We start from the raw sequence: 24,915 nt of genomic DNA, 5'->3' as shown, positions 1-24,915 counted from the left end.
CCGTCTCGACAGTTGACGCGGGCGCCTCTCTGTAGCAACAGCTCTACAAACTTAGAGCGCGCCTGGGCGTCAGGTAGCAGCACAGAGGAGATGAGGGGCGTCTGTGCGCCCTCTGTCCTGTAGTCCACGATCTCACCATCCAGCGCGTCCAGAACAAACCTCGCCAGGTGGACTTTATCCTTCGACATCGCCTCCAGGAGGATCCGGGTGCCCGTCTGCCCGCTAGACTCACCGGGAGCTTTGTGCATGATTCTGAGATGGCTACAACACTTACGAGATAAATGTCATGCTTCTATAGTTTAGAACGAGTTCGGAAATGTCTCCATCCCAAAGATTTGTGGTAAAACAAACCCATCACCTCCGTTATATAGTGAAGAGGGAAGCCGCGCGGTTGCCTGGCAACACAGACATAATTACTATGCTTTGTTTGCCTTTCTCATGGAAATACGTCGCTTTTAATAACAATAAAGAGCAGGAGCCGCCTGTGTTCATGAGTGGATCTGGTTTATGGAGCCACTCCATACATGTTGAATGTGATTAGTCAGCAGTGGTCATTGTTTAGTCAGTAAGTATGTGGGTGGCGTGTGCGCGCGCGCTGCACCATCGTTGTTGACAACAAATGCATTCAGTGCGACTCAAATTGAAATGATAATAATAAAGAAGATCAAGTAGAGACTGAGGGGAGAACGATTGTTGGAATTAGTAGGAAAAAAACATTTCTTTTTCCTTAAAAATTGTTCCAACAGAAGCACTGACTTTCTAAATATTCTTGCCATAGCAGTTATTTATTTTTGTGTTTAAATAAAACGTTTCCTGCCCAAATATATGAATTTATGTCAAACACCAATAGAAAAACTCTCTCCGGGTACTCCGGCTTCCTCCCACAGTCCAAAAACATGCAATGTGGGGATAGGTAAATTGGACACTCCAAATTGACCATAGGAGTGAGTGTGAGAGTGAATGGTTGTTTGTCTCTATCTGTGTGTGGCCCTGCGATGGACTGGCGAACTGTCCAGGGTGTACCCCGCCTATCGCCCGATGTAGCTGAGATTGGCACAGCACCCCCCGCGACCCTCTGGTTGAGGATAAAGCGGTAGATGATGACTGACTGACTGACCAATAGAAAAACAACAGAATAAGAAAAACGCAAATGAGCCACATGCTTCAGTCCCATTTTACACCTGGTTTTATTGGTACACATACTATAAAACAGTATTAAAGGAGCTGGATAACAACAGTATTTTCATTGCTATAAGTTCAACAAAGTTCAACAATACAATATAAATACAAAAACGCGCACAGAATGGTTTGTTGACAAGCTACAGTTCATATAGAAAACAGAGGAGATACAGGAGAACCCGAGGAACTTAAAATCAGTGACATTGCTGTGCAAAAATAATCTGCTTTTTAGACAAACTAGAGAGCTAAAGGTTACATGTAATCACACAACATAAAACATTGAACTAGTGCAAAAAAGCCTCTAAAAACATAATCTTAAACTACACATATCTAATATATAATATATATTCATTTATATATCTTCATATAAATAACCCCTTAATTTGGCATTTTATCATTCATAAAATAATTTAAACTTCCTACCAGACACAGAGTGGCACATATGAAAGCGATGGAATAAAGTTTAAAAGCACTTCTTTTTTTTTTAACTCATTTATCTAGATATGTGGTGAGAGTTTTATACTGTGTTGTGTGGTGCAATAAGGGCAGACTGGGAAAAACAAACAAGAAAACCCAGTGGTTGAAAAATGTTTTTCCCCCAAAATCTCCAACAATCTCCATTCTATCCCCAAGCCCTTGAATGACAGAACACAACTGGTCAAAAAGTAAATGAAACTACATACATTCCAGTATATACAAGAATATCCCCTCTACCCTTTAAGTGGGTTACAGCAGAATAAAACAGCAGGAAAATAATAATCTTAACAAATGCCAAAATACCTCAAGGTGCTTTTATATCCCCACATTTCAGTGTGTCATATCAATAGAATAATGTGTTTTTTGTCATTTGGTTGGTCTTTGTGTTGCAGTATAATTACCTGGCTTGATTTTATGTGCACAATACAACAGTACCCACAGGATTAGTTTATTTATTTCCACATCATATCTCTCTCCCTGCAGCAGCAGCTTTTGTGTCCAGCAGTGCTTTGGCTGATAACAGCTTCTGTAGCTTTAACAAAATGCTGCTAGTTTTTTTTCTTTCTTTTTTCTAAAGGAGCCATTGTGGGACATGAGGGGGAAATAGGCCTCATCTGAAATCCCCTGTGTGGATTGTGTAGCAGCCATGTAACAGGCTTTGTTATAGATCTGTTGTAATTATTGTGTGATGTCGCCTGACCAAAGGTGAGCAGGGACACAATGAGGATTTAGGTTTCTAAGGTGAGAGTCAGGAAGCTCTTCATTATGAGTGAGTGGGAGACTGACAGGATTGCTCCAAGTTTTTGTTTGATGGTGAAATGCCAGTCAGTTAAAATGAGGAGCTATTACAGCTGAATTAGTATGGATTCAGTCTGTTGTCAGTGTATTACAGCTTTTGCTTGATTTGATTAATGCAAGTAAGCATCTTATTCTTCCTGAGCCTACTGGTAGATGTTAAGTTCATTAAAGCATCATGCTTTCATTTGGATGTTCTTATTAATCAATCACTACTGAAGACATTTGCCTTTGTATCATTTCATTGAAGGCCTACAAATCCACAGGGGTTGGTTAGTATTACTGTAATACTTTAACCTATACATTTATCAACTAATATTGGAAAATAGTTGTTACATTTGTTTATTTGCATAGTACACAGGGTTTCCAAGTCCGAATTAGATGTATAAAATATTAGATTAAGATTTTTGCAGTTGAAAACATAAATTGAGCAAAGTAATTACTGTTATACACCACTTTAAGGTCACATGAGACACCTATTTCGTAAAACCACAGGTACATCCTCATGTACAAGGTAGAAACTGACATAACACCATTAATCCTTGTGATCTCTTTACAGACTTCTGACTGCACACAACAATAAATATTGCAATTTGATTAGAGTCCTTGCACTGTGCAGTACATGGGGGTCTAACAAGTCTACTGTAACACTGGTCAACAACAAAAAGTCAAACACTTGAACTTGCATTGTAGGGTTAAGTGACAGAAGTTTGTGTCGCCTTCATACAGTGATTTCTTTTAAAAAATACATTCTTACTGAAATGCAGAATTCTAGTACTGCTACATTTTCCACATTGTTATGACGGCCTGTTACATACAAAGTGCTCAGGACAGGACTGGTGTGTAGCATACAGTGTATTTCACAAAGTTTATTCATTTGTGCTGTAATATGACAAATCTTCATATTCTCCTCCCCTCACCTAACGCAGTACCTGGAGCAGTAAATTGTGTACTGACTAAAAAATAAAAGTACAAAAAAACAGGAACAGAGGCCCACTTCAATCTAACCCATGAGTGAACACGTGTGTGTGATAGAAAATTTTGATTTACAGACGGTGGAGGAGGGTATGCACCTGACTCTGGCGCCAAATCTCTAAAATAACATTTTTTTTTTTAATAAGTGGTTGAATCCCAGCAAACAGTGGTAAGCACCAGTGGCTCAGTGTAATAAAGTTAGTGGGTGGGGTACAGTTGCAGAGAACAGGGAGTGCAGATGAATGAATGAATGAATGAAGAAAAACAATGGTGGAGAAGACTAATGTGTGTGTGTGAACATGGCAGAAAAGAACAGAGACAGTGATGAAGGCAGGGTTTTTGTCTCTGGTTGTAGAGTACTGTCCACGGTTTCTGCACCTGCATGTGTGTGTGTGTGTGTGTGTCTCAGTCGCTCACACCACTGTGGCAGGCCTGCGGTCCATCTCCTCCTCCAGCTTCACCATCTGCTGCATGTCCTTGGCCTTTAAGGGACAATCAAACACGTTACAATTTACATTAAATGTACACTCACAAGATCCGCTAAGATGTCACCTACTACAAAAGCTAAGGATTACGAGCTGGAGTGAAAACACAGTGGAACAGGTTGTGAGCTGGCTGTTTGTGCTTAGTAATAGCTGGTGAGTCATGGTGATGAATGACACAAGCTGCTGGTTGGCACAGCTGACACCCTGAGAGCTGCAGACTAAAAAATGAGAGACTGGGATTTTATAATACAAAGGGAAATGAACCACTCTTCGTAAAATGCTTTACATTTTCTGATGGGCTTGTCATATTCTACTTCTTGGCTTTACTCAGTGCTGCTAACTGCTGCTCATTGCAGTAACAATGGATTTCAATAGGCTTAGCAGAAAACTGAGGTGACAAAATGAGTAACATGGGGTGGCAGGGAAAGAGGTGGAGTTGAGTGAGATGGAGATGCCTACCTTGAACCCCTTTGTTTGCATGTTGTGATTTCAAAAGCTGTGCCAGAAGAAGCAAATCATAACAAAAATGAATATGTAAAACAAGTACAGGTGACAAATGGCAAAATAAAAGGTTGAGATGGAAACATGAGAACTCCATACTCTGGGACAGTACATTCTTAGATATGCACTTTAGTGTTTACTCCTTGGACCCCAGCTTTGTTTTTCAGCAATACTGATGTCACTTCCTGTGAAGCAAATCTAACTACAGTTTACATCATATCCGATTTAAAAATAAATAAATAAATATACAGTCATTTTCTTGGAAAGAACTCAGCTAGAGAACTGCAGCAGTCCCTTGCCACTAGTCCTGTTTATACTTAAAAGGCCAGTGGAACAAGAAAGTTCATAAACAGATGTTCAGTTTATGCAGGAAGTTGACATTTCAATGAATACAGAGTTCTCTCCTTAAAAACAAACTCAATCTACGGTACATCAGCAGTGATTTGTACCTGCTCATTGAACTTCTCCAGTTTCTCCAACTGTTCTCTCTGGTTTTTCTGTAGCTGCTCCATCTCCTTCTGTTGCTTCATAGCCAGCTGCAGACACACGAATACAGAACCAATGATGAGTTACTTTTTATTCATGGGCTGAAATTGTAACTTTTATAGTCAATAGCTGTATTATGATTCGGAAAAGGACATGTCTTGTTTCATGTCAGGATATAGATTGATGGAACTGCCATACACTGGAGGTGCAGCCTGTTAACCATGCAGGGATTAAAGGTAAGAATCTCTAATGTATTTGTTTAAATTACTAAACTAAAACCCACCCTCTTTCTTTCATCCAGGAACTTCTTGGTGTTGCTGCTATTTAACTCCCGCACTCTCCTAATTAATGAAAAGAGAACAGGTGTTTTAGATATCATGAGACAGTCATCGCGTGATAATTCAACAGTACATTTGGAGACACTGTACGTCCGTGTGACCCACCTTTCTCTCTCTGCCTTGTTTTTGATGCTCTTGTCCTGGCTGATAGCTTTGCTGTTTTCCATGGACATCTTGGCCTGGCTGGCACGCATCTCTTTGCTTTGCCTAAAATTGTCAAAAAATAGGACACAGTTACAGAAGAACAACGCGATTAGAGACCGCGCTTGCCGCTGAAGGCAGCAGAAAGGTAACCGACGATTCGGTTTAGCCTCTCACCGTTCATGGATGAGTTTGAGCTGCACGGTCTGCTGCTCCTGAACACTGGTTAGGAGTTTCTTGAGGTGTTCACATTGCTGAGTGACATGGACGTCCTTTAGCTCCTGCTCCTCACTGCTGTGACTGCTGCTCAGCTCTGACCACTCTTTGGTGTGCTGCGCTGTGATGTCCTTCACCTGCACATACACACAGCACACATACACAAGCGTTAATTTTCCACAGCTATGTGGAAAAGGATGGGTGGTTTTTGGGATAAGATAGGAAGTCAGTGCAGTGTGACCTTGGCTTTATGATCAGTGAGTAGTGTTTGGATCTTATCTTCTGTCTCCTTCTTCAGCTCTTGACAGTTGTTTTCACTGTAAGGAAAGCACATAAGTATATGTGACAATCTAAAATATACACGTCAGCGATTATTTTTGTGGATTAGCATTAAAACAATCTATTGAGTTTCAGTCCACTAGATGGTGCCACATGCTCACTCTCACTAGACGTGTTGTGTGAGTATATCGCAATATCGTGATAATATTGTTGCGTGTCTGGCGATTCTCACCGCTACCAGTGTGGCGGCTTCCATTTAGCCGAATCTATCCTAGTTCTGTGTATGATGTGTATTAAATTATGCTATAGAACCTTGTAGAATTACTTCTTTGTCACTTACCCACGTTTCTTGATGGCTTTTTCTAGTAGTTTCTCCACGGATGTCTTATCCTTATCATGCAGAGACACCATCTTTTCCATCTGACCACAGTGAGTCTTCTGCATTGTATTTTGATCCTGTTGAAAAAGAAAAAGTATCATTTGCATCAAGAGAGGCAGTTTTAACTAGTATCAACTGAATATTTTATGATATATTGAGTAGTAAGTGTGCAGTCTGCTAACAGATGGGTCTGGCCTGGATGTGATGATTATACATGTAGTACAAAATAGGATTTAACACCGTCATAATTAATCAGCCACTGTGAATGAGCCAGCAACCACTGTGGTGTCTGGGATGAGCTCTGGTCAAAGGAAAAAGCAACTTTAGCAAGTCTAATTTCATATGAAACATTAATTATGTGGCTGCACAATCTGTGTTTGTAATGGAAAGATTGTGTGTTTCTCTTTGTGTGTGCAAACAAATACAGGGATGAAGCAGATGAAAGGTGTAACCGGCCCCCTGGCTCAGTTTCTGTCCCTCTCAGCATCAATTACCGTGCAGAATAAGCATAAGCCTCTTTTGCTTCATGAACAGACAGTTCTGCATTAAATCAATCACCAACCTTCAAATGTTTCTTCTTTAAAGCACCAAGCTCCTTCTGTTGCTTTTTAATCAATTTCAGGTACGTCTGCAGTGGAAGGAAAGCATTCTTAGTTCTCTTGTATACGTCACATAGAAAAGAGCTGCCGTGCTGTTACAATGTCACTGTCACTGTTACAATGGCTCTGCAAAGGCATGTCTATACAAAAGAAATCATTTTAAGAAGTGAAGTTCAATTCTGGCTCAAAATTAGTAGAGATAACGGCCGTGTAAAAGAAACACATTTGAGTAGAACCATAATAAAAACCTGTTTACAGCAACCTTACATTACATTTCTTAAAGCAAATATTACCTACTGTTACTGTTTTGTTTGGCTATTCTATATTTGATCATTCCCAACAGATATGCAGCACTGTATTGGGAGTTAGAAGCTGGGATACTGACCTTCATTTGCTTTAATTCATCAATGCTGACATGAGGCAAGAGTGCAGAGTCTGTAACGGCAGGAAAGAAAAAAGCCGTAACTGTCAGCGTAAGCTACATATGTATGTGTTGAATGTGTGTGTCTTATAAGCACATACATACCCTTCTTGTTTTCTATGTTATTCTGGGCAGCGTTGGAGGACTGGGCCATGTCTGAGCTGGCTTGTGGTGTCACACTGGCCTTCACAGTGTCCCCTTTACCCTTTCCCTTCTTGTCATTCTTTGAGCTTCCGCTGGGAACGTCCGCTATGTCATTCTGCAGCAGGGAAGGATGGATTTAAGTGGAATGTCATGATGCTTTCATTGCACCACTGGTGATTAAAGAGTAAAAAGCATCGTTGTAGCATTGTAGTAGTAGTTTTTTATCCTGTCTATTAGAAGTCTTAACTACAGAAGTTATTGGACTCATTCTCAAGATTCAGGTGTGTGTTTAATGTGTGTACCGTGTCAATGCCCAAAGCTTTCATCTGGTCAGCTCTCTTCTCTGCTATGGTCAAGAACTTCTTTGGGTCAGAAAGAGCATCCACAATTGCTAAAACACACAAATGGATTAGTTAGTATGAGGAAAACGACATGATTTGAAATGGGTTGGAAATATTGTGGTTAGTCAAATGTGTAAATGAAACTATTCCTCATGACAGTTTTATTTCAAGCTTACCAAAATCAAGGTACATATTTAAGCAAAATAAAGGTATCTGAGCAAAGTCACTCTGAAGATTGATCTCTTAAGTATTTTTTTAACAGTATCTAAAAAAAGGCAGTGTATAAAGTGTGTTTGATTCAATCCCTCAGCCCATGAACAGTATCAGAAAATCTATCAACCCCCTGCATCAACAGCCTCTTAATGCTGAGAAAGTACACTAATCAATACTGGAGTAGGATCTTGTTTAAACACACAGCTTAAGGATTTTATTTTGAAGTCCTTGTCCAATGCTGCATGTCTGTTAGGGAAGTGATTCTGGCAGCAGCAGCTCTTACAGCAGAGAGCTAATGGTTACAGTAATGGTTCCTCAGTGTAAGCCCCGTGGCTTTATTTAATGACAACTCGATTGCCCTGTTCATTTTTATACTTCTGCCTCTTTTAAAATGCAGATTCACTGTCATCATCATTTGGAACATCATACTATGTTCAAACAGCACAGTGGAAAATGAAGAGAAGGCTATTCTGCTTTTGTTTTTATTCCCTTTCTATTCTCCCCACAGGCAACAGAGGCTCCGTGCTTATCAGCCATGAATAAATTGAAGCAGTAAAACAAAGTATGTGTATGTGAAACAAACCTGTAATCAGGGTTTCCACAAGTTCTTAAAACATCTAAATCAAGGACATTTCAAAGAATTTTGAGGCCCAATACCCAATTACAGATGAAGGCTGATCACTAGTTTTATTATGATTAGTGGGCATCACAGACAGTAACTTAAAAGAGGCATGAATCTTGTTCAGGGATGGCAGACTGGTCTCTAATGCAGGTGCAGAAAGAAGCCCATAGCTGTAAACACTAATTAAGTTAAAAAACATTTAGTATTTAAGTTTAAGTAAGCATTTTACTGACCCAAACTTTAAAAGGACTTGAGTTTCATTCCATAAATTAACCTCTGTGTGTGTGTGTTCCTGTTTTCCTCACCTCCAAAGCCGTCGGGCACGTAGGTCTTGAGGATGATTTGGCAGAAGATGGTGGGCAGCGATAGGGGTTTGTTGCCCTCATTCCTCAGAGAGATGTGGCGGTAACCAGCCTGTAGGCCATCCAGAGGCAGGATGCGCTGGCCAATCAGCTTGTTGTTGTCATCATAGACTGCAATCCGCAGTACTGCAAGATCTGGTAAAATCACCTAGGAGGGGTAGATGATGGGAAAAGGGAGGATGGGAGGGAGAAGCAACAATAATTAAAATAGTCTTAATAAAGTACTGGGAGACGGATGTAGGCAGAAGGTGCAGACGTCAGTTAGGAGTTGGTCCCTGAAGAACTTGTTCTGATTTGACAGTTGACAAGCAACGTAATATTTTGCAGGCACTGCAATTAAACCGAATCATTTAAGGCGAAGGTCAAGGATGAAACTGCAGAGGACACCATTAGGGGACATTCAGACTGTGACAGCAGAGCAACACACAGCATATCTGGGACTGAAGACCGTTTTCATATCCAGTACAAATCCAGAGAGTGGAGTGTATCTTGTAGAGTGTGTGTAACCTGAGTGCGTGCACACCCTTGGACAAAAAAACAAAAAAACAAGAGCATCTAAACAGGCCTTGTGTGGAGATAAGTAAACGTGAGTGGAGGATGATTAATACCTAGACAGAGAGGACGGTAAGAGATAAGGCCGAAGAATACTCACTGGGGATAAATGGTTGAAAGCACCACTGGTGTGTAATTTTTAGTAAACAGCCTTGCTGATGCACTGTGTGTGTGTGAGTACTGCTGCTGGTGTGTATTGTTTGTTCTGAGTCATCTTCTTGACAATGCTGTGCATGCATGCATGCATGCAAAAGGTGTGGCAGTATTTCTGTGTAGATGTGAGAGTCTTGCCGGCAGCTCTGCTCATGATGCCCCTCTGTGATAGCACTGTGTGTGTGTGTGTGTGAGAGAGAGAGAGAGAGAGCAGAGCAGCACTGCGGCAGGCTGTGATTGATGGTGTGTGTTAGAAAGCTGGAGTCACAGTCATGGCTGAGAGACTCCTCATTCTGCTGAGAGCAGCACTATTGCTTGCAAACTCGCACTCACTGGCTGACCACATCTCCCATCTTACTCCTTTTCTTTCTTTTCCTCTACCTAATTGTTTTTCTTCCGTTGTCCCTTTCTTCCTGCTGTCCAGAGTTGCTTCCCCATTGTCTGTGAGTCATGCATTTGAGTCCAAAAGTGACAGTGATGTCAAAGTTTGGAACTTTGCTGTAATTATGTTCTTTCTATTTTGTTGTTGATTTTGCAATTGAATCATCCTTATTTCTAAAATTATCTCAGCTCTTTTTGGTGATACCACGTCTGTGTCTTAGTACGACCACATTGTCTATTTCCCTTTGCTTCTTCCTCCCGTTCTGTTACCGCTGTGCTTTCATTGCAGTGCAGACAGCCTTCGATGTGTGCTGCACATTAATTTTACGTCACTGTATCCACTTTCTTCCCCCGTCGCCCCTCCTCTGGTTAAACCAGCTCTCTCTTCTATTTCACTACCTTTCTGAAGACGAAGGGTTCCTCGTTGTAGGCAGGGTTAAGCCCATTGTTCATCACCATACGTGTGCGAAACTCTTTTCTGATGGTGTCCGTCGGCAGCCCGTACATGTCCACTTCAACATACGTGCCAATCTTCTTGTCTGACAGGAACTGACCAGAGAACACCTGACAAAAAAAGGATTATTATTTATTTTCCCCTGTAATTGGAGCTTTTTTGATGCAGCAGGATTATAATAGAGTAGCAAATGCATTTGGAGTATTCAAAATGTAGTTATTTAGTCATGTGTGTGTAATAAGACATGCACTGAGTTGTTTTGTTGAAATACAGTGTTTTTTTTGTTCACAGGTTTTTCTTGATGACTTATAAGAGCTGACCTGTACACTGCAGGTTGCAGCAATGACACCATCCACGGGTGTTTCTGAGAAAGGATCAAACATCCTGTCTGACCGCCGCATGAAGTCAGGCTTCAGCAGGTACCTAACACACACACACACACAGGAGATAAACAGAGGGACACCCATATACAGTAGAGTTAATCTACTTTGAAGATCAAATGGGAACAATGATGTAAAAATTAGAGTTACTGATATTATTAAAATACTTTTTTAGCTTCAGTGATCCACTGGAATTAAGGAGATACTAAGGCTTTGTGTGTGGGAGTTCTGTGATAACCAGGGGGCCATCATTGTGACATTAGTCATGATGGGTTTCTGTAAAAGCCCCCATCTCCCCACATATGAGATTTACAGCATTAGCAGTTAAATCTCTGCCCTCAGGGACAGTTTTAGAGCAAAGGGACAAAGACAATGGTGGAGCAACGGAGAAATAGATGACTGCAGAGAGCCTCGGAAGCAAATAAAGCTAGCTTCTTCAAAACACTCGTAGGCTCTCGGCGTAGACGGTAGCAACGGTCGCTTCTGGCAACCGCTAATGAGATGTGACAAGCTTTAATTGATGAGTTTTAGAGAGGGGCAGAGAAGTGAGGGATAAGAATGAGTTCAGGACACGAGTCAGAAGCTGTTCTCACCCGCAGGAGCCGTTATACTCAAACTTTCCCTGGTTCAACTGCATGGCGAGGTCTGAAAAAGAGGGAGGAAAAGCAGAAAGAATTAGTGGTGTTTAGGAATTGACACATATGAGGTTTTTGTATCACACAACATGGAAAAAAAAATGACTTAGTTTTCATGTATTTCTGTGGAGCCTTTTCTTGGCAGAAGAAAGAAAGGCATTTTACATTCCCCTGACATCTGTTTTCTTTCCTCTAACTATTTATCCCTCTATCACAGATGCTCCACTTCTCGTGTGACCCCCTCCCTCTGACTTTGCACATGCTCTGCTCCCAGCAAGCCATATGGTCTGAACCCTCTCGCCTCTGGCCATGGGACAGCAGCTGTTTTACAACAGGCATCACTCACTGAACAGGTAAGTGGTAAAGGCTGTTATGAGTGCCTGCATAACCTGATGCTACATAAAATCATGCAGAGACTTTAAGTCACTGGCCTCTATCTGATTCATAGTGACAGTGTGTTCCAACCAAATAGCCAAACACACCCCTAAAACTGGTAAACATCATCACAACAGAGCCTACCGAGTTACATCTCCACCCAAATGATAGATGTTTGTGAACAGGACAGGATTCAAAGGCAAATAGACTTGTTTCTTAAAGAAGTTGCTGACTCTCATCTACAAAGGCCTCCTCTGAAGCCTTCAGGATGAGAGTGGAAATGTCTTCAGGAACTTCAAGCAGTTGCTGTCATGAAACACAGAGTGTACACAGTAATGACTGAAGTTTAAGGTGCACTTTGACCATCTATTGGCATAAGAAACCAGCCAAGTGTTGAAGGGTGAAACTACCCTTTGAAGTGAATCAAAACTGGATCTTTAAGTTCAAATTGTTCTTGATATATCTATATTAGGCATTGATTAGTGGCTCCATGTTATTCCAGATTTCACATGCATAATGCATATGAGGTCAGAAGTTCACCGTGTGCTGCACTTGCTTAGATCAAAGGGTTGACTGAAAGGTTTGCGTGTCTAAATGCACGTGTGTTCGTGATACTGAGGTCAGAGGTCCCATGTTGCATGTTGCGGTACCTGGGGTCTGGAAGTTGAGTGAGACCATCTGGCAGCCTGCGTTCCAGAAGATCTGAGGCATGTAATTACTGGAGTCCACCCGACCTCCTTTGGGGTAGATACGGCTCATCTGACGCTTGTTGTAGCTGCACTGACGTTCAGGAAAGTTTCTTTTTTTTAAAAAGACGAGAAGAGCATGTCTGTTCTAGCACAGTTGTATGGTTTGAAGTGTATCTGCATCAAACTGGCTGTAGGGCTATTTTTAGTGTGAACAGCTTGGGTCTTGCAGTCCCATTGGAGACCGAGAGAGGGGACATATGCGTGTGTGGGTCAGACCAAGTCACAGTAGCCTCCAGAGGCTTTAGTTCCTCTACAGCAGCAGAGTGGAAACAAAATATGGCTGAAATCATGAGCCCTTACCCACCATTGAGTCTTATTTCTTATCATCATTACACCTGCTAAACATTTCCACATCTGTGTTCTTTTTTTTCCAGCTTCTCCACAATGGATCATCTGTCCTGATCTTGTCCTATCACTCATGTCCTCTTTTGCTCTTGCCCGGCAGCTCCTCACTATCCCTCCTCAGCATGTGAGCAAATCCTCAATTAAACTTACGCCTAATATTTAAGCTTTCAATTCTTGCTAAATGTGCATGTGACTGAATTCACAACAGCTCAAAGGATACTTGACAAACTCTATGGCATTAGTCTTCAGATAACCCAGGCCAACAGACTCGTTAAAAGACGACATGTTATGGTGGATGTTTCTTTCTGAGAGAAAGAGGGGGGAAAAAGATCAGGGAATTAATATTTTGACCTAAACAAACAAGCAATTTTCAAGTGAAGATTCTAAAGTTTACATTAGCTTTAGATATTTAGCTTTTGATCTGAACTCCTACAATGCTAAAATAATATTCAGGATTATTTTGGATTAGAGTCTCAGGTCAGTTCTAAATTACTGGATGTTTAACTAAACAATATGATCATAGAAGAAGCAAAGGTGGAACTCAAAGCTCACCCTCGGCCATATCAAAACTCTGGAACTTGACAGGCTGTGCGTAGTTGACCATGGCTGAGAGATATGGGTGGATGTTAGTGGTGGCTCCTACGTAAGTGTACTGAGCTATCAGAGCCTCTTCAGAGTCTTCAGCTTCCTCTGCAACCTGCATAGGACAGAAGCTCATTGTTGTAAAACAAATGTGTGGATCCATAGATGAGCAGCGATTTGAGGCAAATGTGTACTTGCCTTCTTGTTATTGTCTTGATCAGACACTTCAGAGATGTCTGTGACGTCTGTGGCTTCAGAAATCTCTGTCACTTCATCATCGCCAGGCGCCTGAATACAAACATTGCCATGTTAGTTGCATTTAATGTAAATGTGAAAAATTAACACAAATCCAGTTCTCACAAAACATAAGAAGGTGCACAAAGTCACTTCCTATCATCAATGAAAACCTCACAAAAATACAGCCCAACAATTATTAAATCTAATGATTTTATTTGATAAATATGAGAGTGAGTTTTTTAGATTTTTATGCGCCTCATTGTAATTGGTGTTTACTTTTACTTTTTTGCAGTGGGTGATGCAGCAAGAGAAGATTTTTTTTCACCAACTGTTGCAGGGGATGCTGTGCCCTTAGCTGACATGGGATCACAACCATTCACTCTCACAGTCCCCATATTGCATAAATATGGGGTTTTAGGAATGTGCGAGTGAATAGTTGTTTGTATATGTCCAGGTGTGACCCACCTAACTACATTCAAAATGACCGTTGTTCAGACTGGGTCTCGATCCCAGGTCTTCTTGCTCCAAAGGCAGGTGTGTTAACCCCTACACCAACTGTCTGGCCACCTTTATCTTTTTCCATTTGCGCCCAATATTTGGTGTTTCAACCAGATCAAGTCTTCAAAGAATATTTGGCCCAAATGCGACGAAAAAGGCAGCCAGACAGTTGGTGTAGTGGCTTTGGAGCAAGGGCTATTCTGCATATAGTTAGCATGTTGGTAGCGGGTTACACCTGGACAGTTCGCCAGTCCATCGCAGGGCTACATAGAGATAAATAACCATTCACTCTCACATATTGAAAAAACCCTAACCCAAAAACATGTGAATGGTTACTTGTCACTATACTGGCGAACTGTCCAGGTGTGCCTATGTCAGCTGAGATTGGCACACCTGCAGTGTGCGTGATGGTCAATCCAAGGTCCAACCCACCTTCTTGATACTGTTGCTCTCTTTCCTCTTGCTGACAGCGTTACTCTGGGAAACATTGTTGGCTTCTTTCACACTAATGGCCTCTGACAGACTCGGAGCCTCTGGATTCAAGTCCTTATCTTCAGCCTCTTTTTCTCCTGCACACAAACACATTATTAATATTGTCATATTTGTTGTCTTCTTCCTTTAATGTGTACAACTGAAGTAACACTTTTGAAACGTTTATTCTTACTATGAAATCTGATTTAAAGCTATGAACGACTTTGCAAGTCCTGTCACACTTTTTGATATGTTGTAAGCTATGTGTGCAGCCGTGTGAGAAACTGTATTCACCATTTCACATTCAGTCAAATATCCACACAAACATTTAGCTCACCGTTCTCTGTGTCTTCTTCATTCTCCTCTCCCATAATGATGGCAGGAGTGTTAGTCTCTCCTGCTTCCATGTGTTTCTTAAAGGCCTCTAGCTGCTCTGTTTGACAGACAAAGACATGTTACAACACAAGAATCAAAGTCAGAGGCATTTGATATATCTAATTATTCACTAGGATGAGTTATGTACATACTCTGTTCCACTTCAGGTTTCAAGCGTTTGTTTTTGATGAGGATTTTACGTTTGAGATCGTTTGGAGAGGGTAACGGGCGTGCAGTTTCAATCTGAGAACATATACATACAGTTAAATAAGATCATCATCATCATCCTCTTGTAATAAAATACTGTTGGATGAGATCAGAGTATTCACCGGATAGTTCTCCAAAGGCTGTTTGAGGAGAAAGTCCCCAAAGAGCTCATCACAATATTTAGCCATCTTGTACTGCTGTGGTTTACTGGTCAAAGAAAACACACACACACACAATGAATAGTGTCCGTGCGCTGTAAACATTACTGCTAAATCATACAATACCACAGTGCGTTGCACATCTACCTGCAGTGATTTTCAAAAGACAAAATAACAGGGTAGTCCGAGGTGACAAATGCTGTCTCCTTGATGGCTTGGATAACATCCTGTGGGAAGAGGAGGAGAAAAATAAGGAAATCATGGAGCCATGAAAAATGCAATGCCATGCACTCGACACTAGAGGGAGGACACACACTATGAGGAGAAGCAGACTTCCATCAGTTGGGAGTAAAACACTTGAGCATGTGCAGCACTGGAGTTCGGGTGAGTGTGTGTTCACCTTAAACAAGATGTCTGTGCACATGGCTTTGCCATGAGTGATGATGGGCTCCTGGTCTTCTCCTTTACCGTCCCAGCAGTCCAGCTCCACACATCTGACAGGAGAGAAAACACACTGCATACATACATGGACCCCCTAATGTACACACAACATAATGTACATGCATATTTAATAGTTATAATGCAAACAATGTGTGTCACTCTCATGTACCTGCATCCAGACAGCAGAACCTGCCGGTACATCTCTACTGAGGACTTCCCTCCAAACTGTCGGCCTGTCAGGTAAGTGTTGTGGGAGGAGCTGATGAAATAGTGAGCCAGTGGCTGGTCCATCTCCTGGTACAGCTCCAGCCTGTCCAAGAAAACCGGAGCGTTTTCATCTGACATCAGGTACCGACAGAACCCATCACTGGACATGAGACCTGCGCAAGAGAGGGGACAAGGGATTGCTCAGTTGGTGGTTTTAAACTACACTCCTTAAATTCTAACTATTATGATTAGAACTGTCCAGAGTTTGCAAATATGGGGCCATTTACAGGAAATAAGGTTAGGAAATCCTGGCCTTAATTGAAGTATTCAGTCTGAGGTAAGCGTGTATCAGGTCAATGAGAAACATGCAAATTTAAAATGCATATACATCTGTGAAGTTGTTGAGTTGAAAGAATGAGTCTATATAAACTTTTGGCGTATTTCCACCGGCTCTACTCGCCACAGCACGACACTAAACACTTCCATTGTATCAACTACACATTATTTAGCAGAATCTAATCATTGGGATGCTTAAGTGCTGAAATGTGTCTAGATCTGGGATTGTAATCTCAGTCTGACAGTTTTGGTGATTCTCGAGTTAAAACTGAGCTAATTGTGAATTAATTTTAAAAACCTTTTTCCAGTGGCATTTAATAGATTAAATTTCAAAAGTGAGTGAATTTAAATCTAGTAACAAAAAGTTTCTAAACAAGTCATGTCGATATTCAAGCCAATAGTTAGACCAGTATTTGAACCTTTCAATAAAGTGCAATATACTATATGTACATCACAGACTTCAATCACTGAACTACAAAATAAGCACTGATGTGTAAAGAGAAGGCTGATATTTGACTTAAAAACAACAAAAAAACGGCAATGGGTGATTATTACAAATTATAAAAAAAATGTTGTCATAAACTGGATATTTGTGACATTTAAAATAAGTTCAAAATGTGACTACTTGACCAGACATCAGCAGAGAACTACTTATGCCAACGGTGTGACATACTGCAGTTTCACAGATACACAGGCAGATGGCAGCAGAGCCTACAATAACCACCTCGCTCCCTTTTTACCTTTTTTCTTCAGCTGCTCATCTCTTTCATACTTGTCAATGATCTGCATGGCTCTCTTAGGATCATAGAATGGGAACAGAATCTCATTTAACCGAGGGTCACGCTGGTTCTGTGGAGAGGACACGCACAAATACATCATCCACTGGATCGAAGACAAAACATCCTTCACTGACAGAACAAGAGGTTGGTTTAAAGCAAAATGGGACAAAGTACTAACAGCACTCCTGTTTCTAAACGTCCTTATTTTGACTAAAATAAATCTTAAATTTGCCATAACAACTTGATCAGGGCTTAAACTAAAAAGCACTTAAATCTAAACAGGATGCAACAAACATTACCTCATGGTCAGATATGCACAGGAAATCATGAGCCAAACAAACGGATGCAATCGATCAGTTCAAGGTAGAGAAATCATACATGTTGGGAGGGATTCGAGGCAGCTCTACATTAGCAAAACAACATCACTGCCCACTCGATAAGTAAGGTGAGAGTGGATGTAAATAAAGCTGTGGGTCTAAAGGCGGGTCCAGAGCGTGAGGCACAGGACTGACCATGAAGCAACGCACACAGGACTGCGCAGTGGACGGACCAAGCAGGGTTTTCAGCTACAAAGCCACAGACCACAGACAGACAACAGGAAACAAGATGAGCCAAGCAGGAAGCTACAACAGAACGAAAAGCTCTATCCTCCCGTTGCCATAGCAACACCAATCAGAAAGGAGGAAGGCAAGCCACGGTAGAGACGAGGAAGAGGATGAGGGTGGGCATGCAGAATGGGGCATCTGGTTGAAGTTGCCCTTGCAGGCTGACCCAAAGTTCAACATTCTGTCCGTCTCGTTAATGGAGTTTGAATGCGGGCCGGCTGATGTGCAGTCCAGGCTGGAGGGCAACTTCCACCCAGAGTGGGGGGGGGGGGGGGGGGGATGGAAAGCAGGGGAGTTGCACACAGGGTCACGGGCAAGCCAAATACACAGAGTAGTTAATGAATGATAAAGAGCTTACTTCATTCAGAAAGCTGACTAACTGGTCTACAGTTAAATAATCAGTTTTGTTCCCATTGCTGCAAAGGAATTAATTAGGAAAAAACAAAACAAAATGTTATGCTTCTTATAATAGACACCCTCACAGTCATTCACACAGTCAGTTAAAATTAGGCAGCAGTCATTAAAGAGGATAACTGTTAAATGTCACACTGTTTAGTAACAATATGTTAATCAAAACTCTTTTTTTGAATATCATTAGGGTTGAACATAATTCATGTTGAATTGTGGAAGCAGGTTAGGCTGTCCAGACATCGTTAGTGCAGCAGGCGCAGAAACATTTGTCCTGATTATTTTTCAACAAGATGCAGCGTCTCACACTTGGGGGGGCGCGGGTTGGGGGGGGGGGGGGGGGGGTGTTTTAACAGTGGATATCATTGTTCCGTTAAGCCACATGGTCACACTGGTACAGGGGCAGTGCAGGGCTACATGTGTAAGTTGTCTGGTTGGAAGATTTATTATGTTTGTGAATTATTAAGACAAGTTTCACAGGGGACTCACATTTTCTTGAAGAGTTCCTCTATATCTGTGCGAGGACAGATCTTCTGTGTGAGCGCGTAGAAAATGTCAAAGGTGAAATCTGATTGCTCGATCTCGTCATTCTGAGGGCGGGAGACAAGTGGGGCATTAGTTATCATGAGAACTGTGACATGAGTCACAAATAACATCCCATCTGACCACTACAGTGTCCACTCAGTGTGCGCTAACCTTTCCACTGGGAAGGCCGAGGTCTTTCAAAGCCTGAAAAATCCCTTTCTCTGTCTTCCCCGATGCAAACGTCCGAGTAATACTACGAGAGAAGAAACAGCTTAGTCACAACTCAGAACAGCGGAATTATAGTGGTAGACAATAATATCAATAAATGATGTTTATTCTCACCCTCTTACAGGGATTTTCCCATTCACGTTGGTCACAAAGCACATTCTCATCCAACTAAAATGAGAATCATCACAAACATTTACAGAAAAACTCAACTGAAAAGCACTATAAAGATCTGTATGTGGAGAGTGTGCGGCAAAATGCACTCACTGTTTCTTCAGGCAGGTCATTGGACAGACATTGTTGGCCTTACTGTTGTGAATTACTGATCTCAAACCCTCAATCCACTTCTGCAAAACAAACACATAAAAGTATTCAGACACAAACACACACAGTGACTAGCAGAAGCCCACATACACACAGCTACAAAGAGAGTGTATATTGTGCTTAGAAACGAGTGTCTGTGGGGAAATAAACACAAGAAAATGAATCGCATTTTAATTCACACAAAGCCCAGTTTGTGACAGGACAATTGAGAACAGACACACACACACACACACAGTGATAAACACACTGTGCTGTTTCAAGGCTACAAGCAGCGACAGTAAACAAACAGCTAGGGGAAGAAGTCGTCCACGTAACTCTACACCGATGTTCTGCAGTCGCCGTTAACAGAAACAACACAGGACGATAACCACAGACAGTTGTGAGCCTCCGTCAAAGTCTCTCCTCCACTAAATTATCACTGACATCATTATAAAAGCATTCAACGAGATAACAGCGCGCAGCAGAGGGTGGCGTGTTTGGTCATGTGGTGTCCATGAAGCTGTGTGTGTGACTGCGAGTCTGCTGATGTAAATGACACCGTCATGTCACAAGGTCTCCTGTGCCAGCTTCATGCTGGGATTTACTGACGGTGTTGAGGTGTCCTAGTGTACCTGTGTGTGAGTTAGGAAGGCACAGAAATAGCAGGGATTAATGTGTTTTTAACTGTAGGGGATGACGGTGTGTATCTGGTACTCTGTGTGTGTGTGTGTGTGTGTTGCATGAATATTATTGGCAGCTCGTGGCACTGAACTCTCCAGAGAGTGCAATCAGCATCTGTAACACCTCTCACCACACAAGCAGCTTCTCGTGGGAACTACATCTTTTAAAAGTAGGGTCTGATACCAATATCACAAACTCAACAATCTACCGAGACCGATATTAGTCCGATACAGTTATTTTAGACCAGGGTTGTCAAAGTGATTTTAGTTCAGGGGCCACATATGGCGCAATTTGGTCCCAAGTGAGCCAGACCAGTAAAATAATAGCATAATAACCTATAAACAACAAGGACTCCATATCTTTTCTACATTTAATGAAGTCCAATCCAATCCAACTTTATTTAGTGTCTTTTTACAAAGCATATTATGAACAACCTGAAAGTTTAACATTGTTTACCAAGCCTAGGTTTACGATGTACACATGTGCAGTACAACTTACAGATCATAGTGGATCTAGAAAGGGAGACGAAAATCTGAAATTGAAAAATATTGAAAAAAAAATTTATCCTGCGGCCAGATTTGACCCCCTGGAGGGCCCATTCTGAACCATGGGCCGTACATTTGACACCCCTCTTTTAGACCATTTATGAACTATGAAGCTGATAACTCAGCTCATTTCAAAAGAAATCATTCTCCAACTGTGTAACCAATATAGTTCTCCCAAAATGAAGACATAAACAGCCCCATCTGTCAGAGGCCTTTTGCACAGTCCTGTACTTTTCATTAAAACAACGTGAAGCTGTGTTATGTCAGCTCCAGTGGGCTTCAAAAACTCATTACTTAAACAATGCCCTTAAACATTAACAAATGTGGATGATGAATCCTGTTTCACATTTACATACAGTTGCCATTCGTTTTCATCAATAACTCTTTGCTTGTCATTTATTGGAGATTGATTGAAGTGATCTGGCAGAAGAAAAGCCTCAGGCGGAGAAAAACTGCTCTGACTGAAAAGATGTTTAAGTGTTTTTTCTTGCTTTGGCCTTGTGTCTTTCAATTACTGCCAAGCCTCTGGCCTGCAGAGGATTTGTCACTTACAGAAGACACAGTGGTTGGATTTTAGTGTTTTTCTTCCATCCATCCAGTTTCTTTTGTCACAAAGCTGCCTGTAAGCTTTCTTGACCTTTACCACAAAGTCAAAGGATGGTGATACTGTACTTTGTCCAAAGACCATGAACGGACAGGTGGGCAGTGTAGTTCATATACCACCCAGCTACCATGCATACTAGTATAAAAAGGGATGTAAATCTGCAGCTAAAAATAGTCTTCGGCACACGTGCACTGCTTTATAAAAGCTTTTTTACGAAAGCCAAACACAGCTATAAATCTCTCACTAAAAGATTTAAGTCTTTCATGGGAACAAAGGGTCTTGGAGAGTCAGAGCCACACAAGGAAAGAATTGAGAGAAGAATGACCGGATATTTTTTTGCTTTGGATTATTAGTTTACAATGAATATTTGTTCACTGAATGAATATCAACTTTTAACTCTCGGAATGAAAAACTCTCCCTTGTGCCGCCACTGACACTACTGCATTATTATTTGGGGAAAACTATATTATGAGCTGAACAGGAACACGAGTGAACAGGGTTTAAGAGTTTGCCAGCAGTGAAGTGCAATAATAATGTCTGCTGATTAGGACGAGTGGGTGAGGGAACGAGCAAATGGGGGAGAGCGAGACAGAGAGGGAGGAAGGGATCTCATCTGTCAGGAAAAAACACACAGCGAGGAGGAGATGATTGAGAAGGAGACGCAGGAGGGAGAAACTGATGAAGAGAAAGTTCTTTCTCTATTTAATCAGCCAGTCAGATTTCTCACAGAGCTTTTTCCTGTGGGTGGGAGTGGGTAGAAAAAAAAAGAGAGAGAGAGTGAGAGTGAGAGTCAGAGAGGAGAGACAAAAAAAACCCCACATGAATTGGAAAAAATAAGGAGTGCAGGAAGGAGAAAGAGATGAGGTGAAACAGGAGGATGAGTCATTTCAAAAGCTTATTTTTCTTATCAGAATAAACCAAGGACACTTCTAACTTGTGTAGGTGTGAGCATATAAAACCTTAACCGAGCCAATTTGTCTTGTTTCTTCAAATACATACTGTGTCATGACAGTGTTTTAGCCTCTATGTTACATACGGTACTGTGGAAACTGCGGCAATAGGAGCATTCACTGTTTGTTAATCACCAAGGTCGTACAGGTAATTGTTGACCTAAACTGAATCTTATGTTGAGGAGCAGTGTGGAGATTGTAGCATATTTATATAAAAGAGACCAACAAATGGTCCTAATGAGGCAGAACCTCATAACCATACTTATGATTTAATTAAATGTGTTATTTGAACATCACACAGTGGATCTGAGATACTTGTCTCATTCCCACAACAACAGAGGAAGTTGGGATTGATAAAAATAAATAGAACTGATAAAAAAGTCACTTCCTTCAAACAAAAATGAAAGCCCTGCACGGCTCTTCACTGTGTTTCTGTTAATTATAACACGTTTTATGAGTAAGAGATCTGAAAAATCGAAATAAATAAATAAATAAAAATAACTGGTCACTCTGTAATAGAATGTGAATTAAACAAACCCAGGATTTTGAATGTATTCTTCATTTGATCAAGTGAAAATTAAAATAATGGTTATCAAAAGTTATCATTTTTGTTTAGGCTGTCCAAATGGATGGAAGTCAATGTTGTGCCCTAAGAAGAAAACCTATTCAAACAGGGCGTATATGAGTGTGTGTGTGTGTATTGCAGACACACACAAAAAAGACTGCTGTTTGCACAAAGCTGCACTCACTTTGAATTTAACACGTGAAAAATAAATAAACGTTATCTCAACATTTGTCCTTCAGTACATCATGGTGACATTTCACATAGTAAATTATTAAATGTAATGAAATACAGTGTATGCGTGTGTTATTTACCCTGGCTGTGTCGGGGTTCTCTGCCACCATGAACATAAAGTTCAGGTTGACCAGGTCTGTGCCGCTGCAGATGCAGATGATACAGCCTTCCAAGTCTGACTCTGTTTTTCCAATGGCCTCAAAGGATGACAGGATCTTTGGGTCCTGAGGAGGAGAAAAATCAGTTCAACAAACGTGGAGTAAGAAAAGAAGGTATGTCGGAGTGTAAAACAGGAGTTAGCAGAGGTAACACTAAAGGCAGTCTGGTATTAATGCTGTAAAACAGTTACGGACAAGAAAACAAAGGGAGAGAAGCTCAGAGAGCTGGGAAAATGTTTATTGCTGTTTAGGAGACGCTCTTGTTTTTAAAGTACTTTTACTTTTAAAAGGTATGATATACCACAGGAGTAAAGCTTAAGAAATGAAAAGAAACAGGAGCTCTAATACTTATCCATCACAGAAAGGTTAAACACTATGTTTTTTAAAAAAAAATACAGCTGCTAAACCTTTAGTTCAGATTTCAATGTGTTTAAATGCTGGATGTTGATGGAGATGACGGTGAATGAGCTCCAAACTGTTGTTAAGTGGTGAGGAACACTTTCATTTCATACTGTAAATTCAGTTGTGGAAAGGGCCAATAAAAGGACGTGAACTCATTCATTTAGTTGAGACTCTGTGAGTCACAACACTGCGATGCACAAAATGTTTGGTTTTATTGTTGACACAAGCTTCACTGCAAAACTCTACAAGGTCTGATTCTGACAAACGCAGGTTTCTGTTATCTTTAGAGGTTTTTTTCTGACCTTGTGATGTCAACAATGACTGAATAGGAGACAGCAGACAAACAGATTTAAAAGTGGATCATTTATATAAAAAAAAATCTATTATGACAAATTTAATAACCAGCAAACTGATTTTGAACGAGAACATTTAAAAACTCAGAAAAACCGGCCAGCTTACTGTCGGTATATTGACTTTACCCAGAAGGCCACCAAGTTAAGAATGAACTTGTATATGGGACGTGTTTAATGAGAATTCAAAATAATGTGTACATGGTCTATACATGGGGGAAAACAATCTCAATATTGGTTAAAATTTTATAATCATTTCATGTTCCCACAAATAAAAAACAAAAATTAGCAACTGAAAGAAGAAGAAAATACTTTACAAGTAGAAATATCAGCTGTATTTTAGACTTATTTAAAGATTTAAGGCATATGAATCTTCATGAATTATTAAAACCTACTAAATCTGAGGAAAGTAACATGTAACAGAAACCCTCAGAGGTGACAGTAATCCTCAAAGGTAACAGTAATCCTCAGAGGTAACAGTAATCCTCAGAGGTGACAGTAATCCTCAGAGGTGACAGTAATCCTCAGAGGTAACAGACAGTAATCCTCAGAGGTAACAGTAATCCTCAGAGGTGACAGTAATCCTCAGAGGTGACAGTAATCCTCAGAGGTGACAGTAACCCTCAGAGGTGACAGTAACCCTCAGAAGTAACAGTAATCCTCAGAGGTAACAGTAACCCTCAGAAGTGACAGTAATCCTCAGAGGTAACAGTAATCCTCAGAGGTAACAGTAACCCTCAGAGGTAACAGTAATCCTCAGAGGTGACAGTAATCCTCAGAGGTAACAGTAACCCTCAGAGGTAACAGTAACCCTCAGAGGTGACAGTAATCCTCAGAGGTGACAGTAATCCTCAGAGGTAACAGAAACCCTCAGAGGTAACAGAAACCCTCAGAGGTAACAGTAATCCTCAGAGGTGACAGTAACCCTCAGGTAACAGTAACCCTCAGAGGTAACAGTAATCCTCAGAGGTAACAGTAACCCTCAGAGGTAACAGTAACCCTCAGAGGTAACAGTAATCCTCAGAGGTGACAGTAACCCTCAGAGGTAACAGTAATCCTCAGAGGTAACAGAAACCCTCAGAGGTAACAGTAATC

At 41.0% G+C, this 24,915-nt stretch overlaps 1 protein-coding gene and 1 long non-coding RNA gene across 4 annotated transcripts in view; one reads left to right on the top strand and one right to left on the bottom strand.

The window, feature by feature from the left end:
* Positions 1–1,168: 1,168 nt before the first annotated feature.
* Positions 1,169–24,915, bottom strand: part of LOC131443332 (1-phosphatidylinositol 4,5-bisphosphate phosphodiesterase beta-4-like) — a 62,836-nt gene continuing 39,089 nt past the window's right edge. The window contains exons 7-40 of one of the 2 annotated variants that reach the window (XM_058612861.1): positions 22,991–23,134; positions 19,299–19,378; positions 19,149–19,202; positions 18,978–19,059; positions 18,771–18,871; positions 18,232–18,289; positions 17,230–17,338; positions 16,116–16,326; positions 15,906–15,999; positions 15,653–15,732; positions 15,470–15,554; positions 15,293–15,383; positions 15,103–15,198; positions 14,727–14,863; positions 13,758–13,847; positions 13,530–13,674; positions 13,198–13,282; positions 12,534–12,658; positions 11,467–11,518; positions 10,814–10,916; positions 10,439–10,603; positions 8,897–9,101; positions 7,718–7,806; positions 7,377–7,530; positions 7,236–7,285; positions 6,814–6,879; positions 6,213–6,328; positions 5,835–5,910; positions 5,555–5,730; positions 5,342–5,443; positions 5,182–5,239; positions 4,862–4,948; positions 4,371–4,407; positions 1,169–3,908 (exon numbers count right to left, since the gene is read on the bottom strand). In XM_058612861.1, the coding sequence (XP_058468844.1) occupies positions 3,832–3,908; positions 4,371–4,407; positions 4,862–4,948; positions 5,182–5,239; positions 5,342–5,443; positions 5,555–5,730; positions 5,835–5,910; positions 6,213–6,328; positions 6,814–6,879; positions 7,236–7,285; positions 7,377–7,530; positions 7,718–7,806; positions 8,897–9,101; positions 10,439–10,603; positions 10,814–10,916; positions 11,467–11,518; positions 12,534–12,658; positions 13,198–13,282; positions 13,530–13,674; positions 13,758–13,847; positions 14,727–14,863; positions 15,103–15,198; positions 15,293–15,383; positions 15,470–15,554; positions 15,653–15,732; positions 15,906–15,999; positions 16,116–16,326; positions 17,230–17,338; positions 18,232–18,289; positions 18,771–18,871; positions 18,978–19,059; positions 19,149–19,202; positions 19,299–19,378; positions 22,991–23,134 (3,480 nt within the window). In that variant the 3' untranslated portion in view covers positions 1,169–3,831. The remainder of the gene's footprint in view (positions 3,909–4,370; positions 4,408–4,861; positions 4,949–5,181; positions 5,240–5,341; positions 5,444–5,554; positions 5,731–5,834; positions 5,911–6,212; positions 6,329–6,813; positions 6,880–7,235; positions 7,286–7,376; positions 7,531–7,717; positions 7,807–8,896; positions 9,102–10,438; positions 10,604–10,813; positions 10,917–11,466; positions 11,519–12,533; positions 12,659–13,197; positions 13,283–13,529; positions 13,675–13,757; positions 13,848–14,726; positions 14,864–15,102; positions 15,199–15,292; positions 15,384–15,469; positions 15,555–15,652; positions 15,733–15,905; positions 16,000–16,115; positions 16,327–17,229; positions 17,339–18,231; positions 18,290–18,770; positions 18,872–18,977; positions 19,060–19,148; positions 19,203–19,298; positions 19,379–22,990; positions 23,135–24,915) is intronic. The other variant, XM_058612862.1, reaches the window with a different exon arrangement.
* Positions 10,784–14,733, top strand: LOC131443334 (uncharacterized). 2 transcript variants are annotated; one of them, XR_009233602.1, is made up of 4 exons: positions 10,784–10,912; positions 11,726–11,861; positions 13,007–13,101; positions 14,089–14,733. It is a non-coding gene; the product is annotated as an uncharacterized LOC131443334 (long non-coding RNA). The 2 variants fall into 2 exon arrangements; XR_009233601.1 differs by lacking the exon at positions 14,089–14,733 and having other exon boundaries at positions 13,007–13,536.

The sequence above is a fragment of the Solea solea genome, chromosome 17 (genome assembly GCF_958295425.1).
Source record: "Solea solea chromosome 17, fSolSol10.1, whole genome shotgun sequence".
Classification (NCBI taxonomy): domain Eukaryota; kingdom Metazoa; phylum Chordata; class Actinopteri; order Pleuronectiformes; family Soleidae; genus Solea; species Solea solea.
Note: the sequence above shows the minus strand (reverse complement) of the source record. Positions and strands in the feature narration are given on the sequence as shown.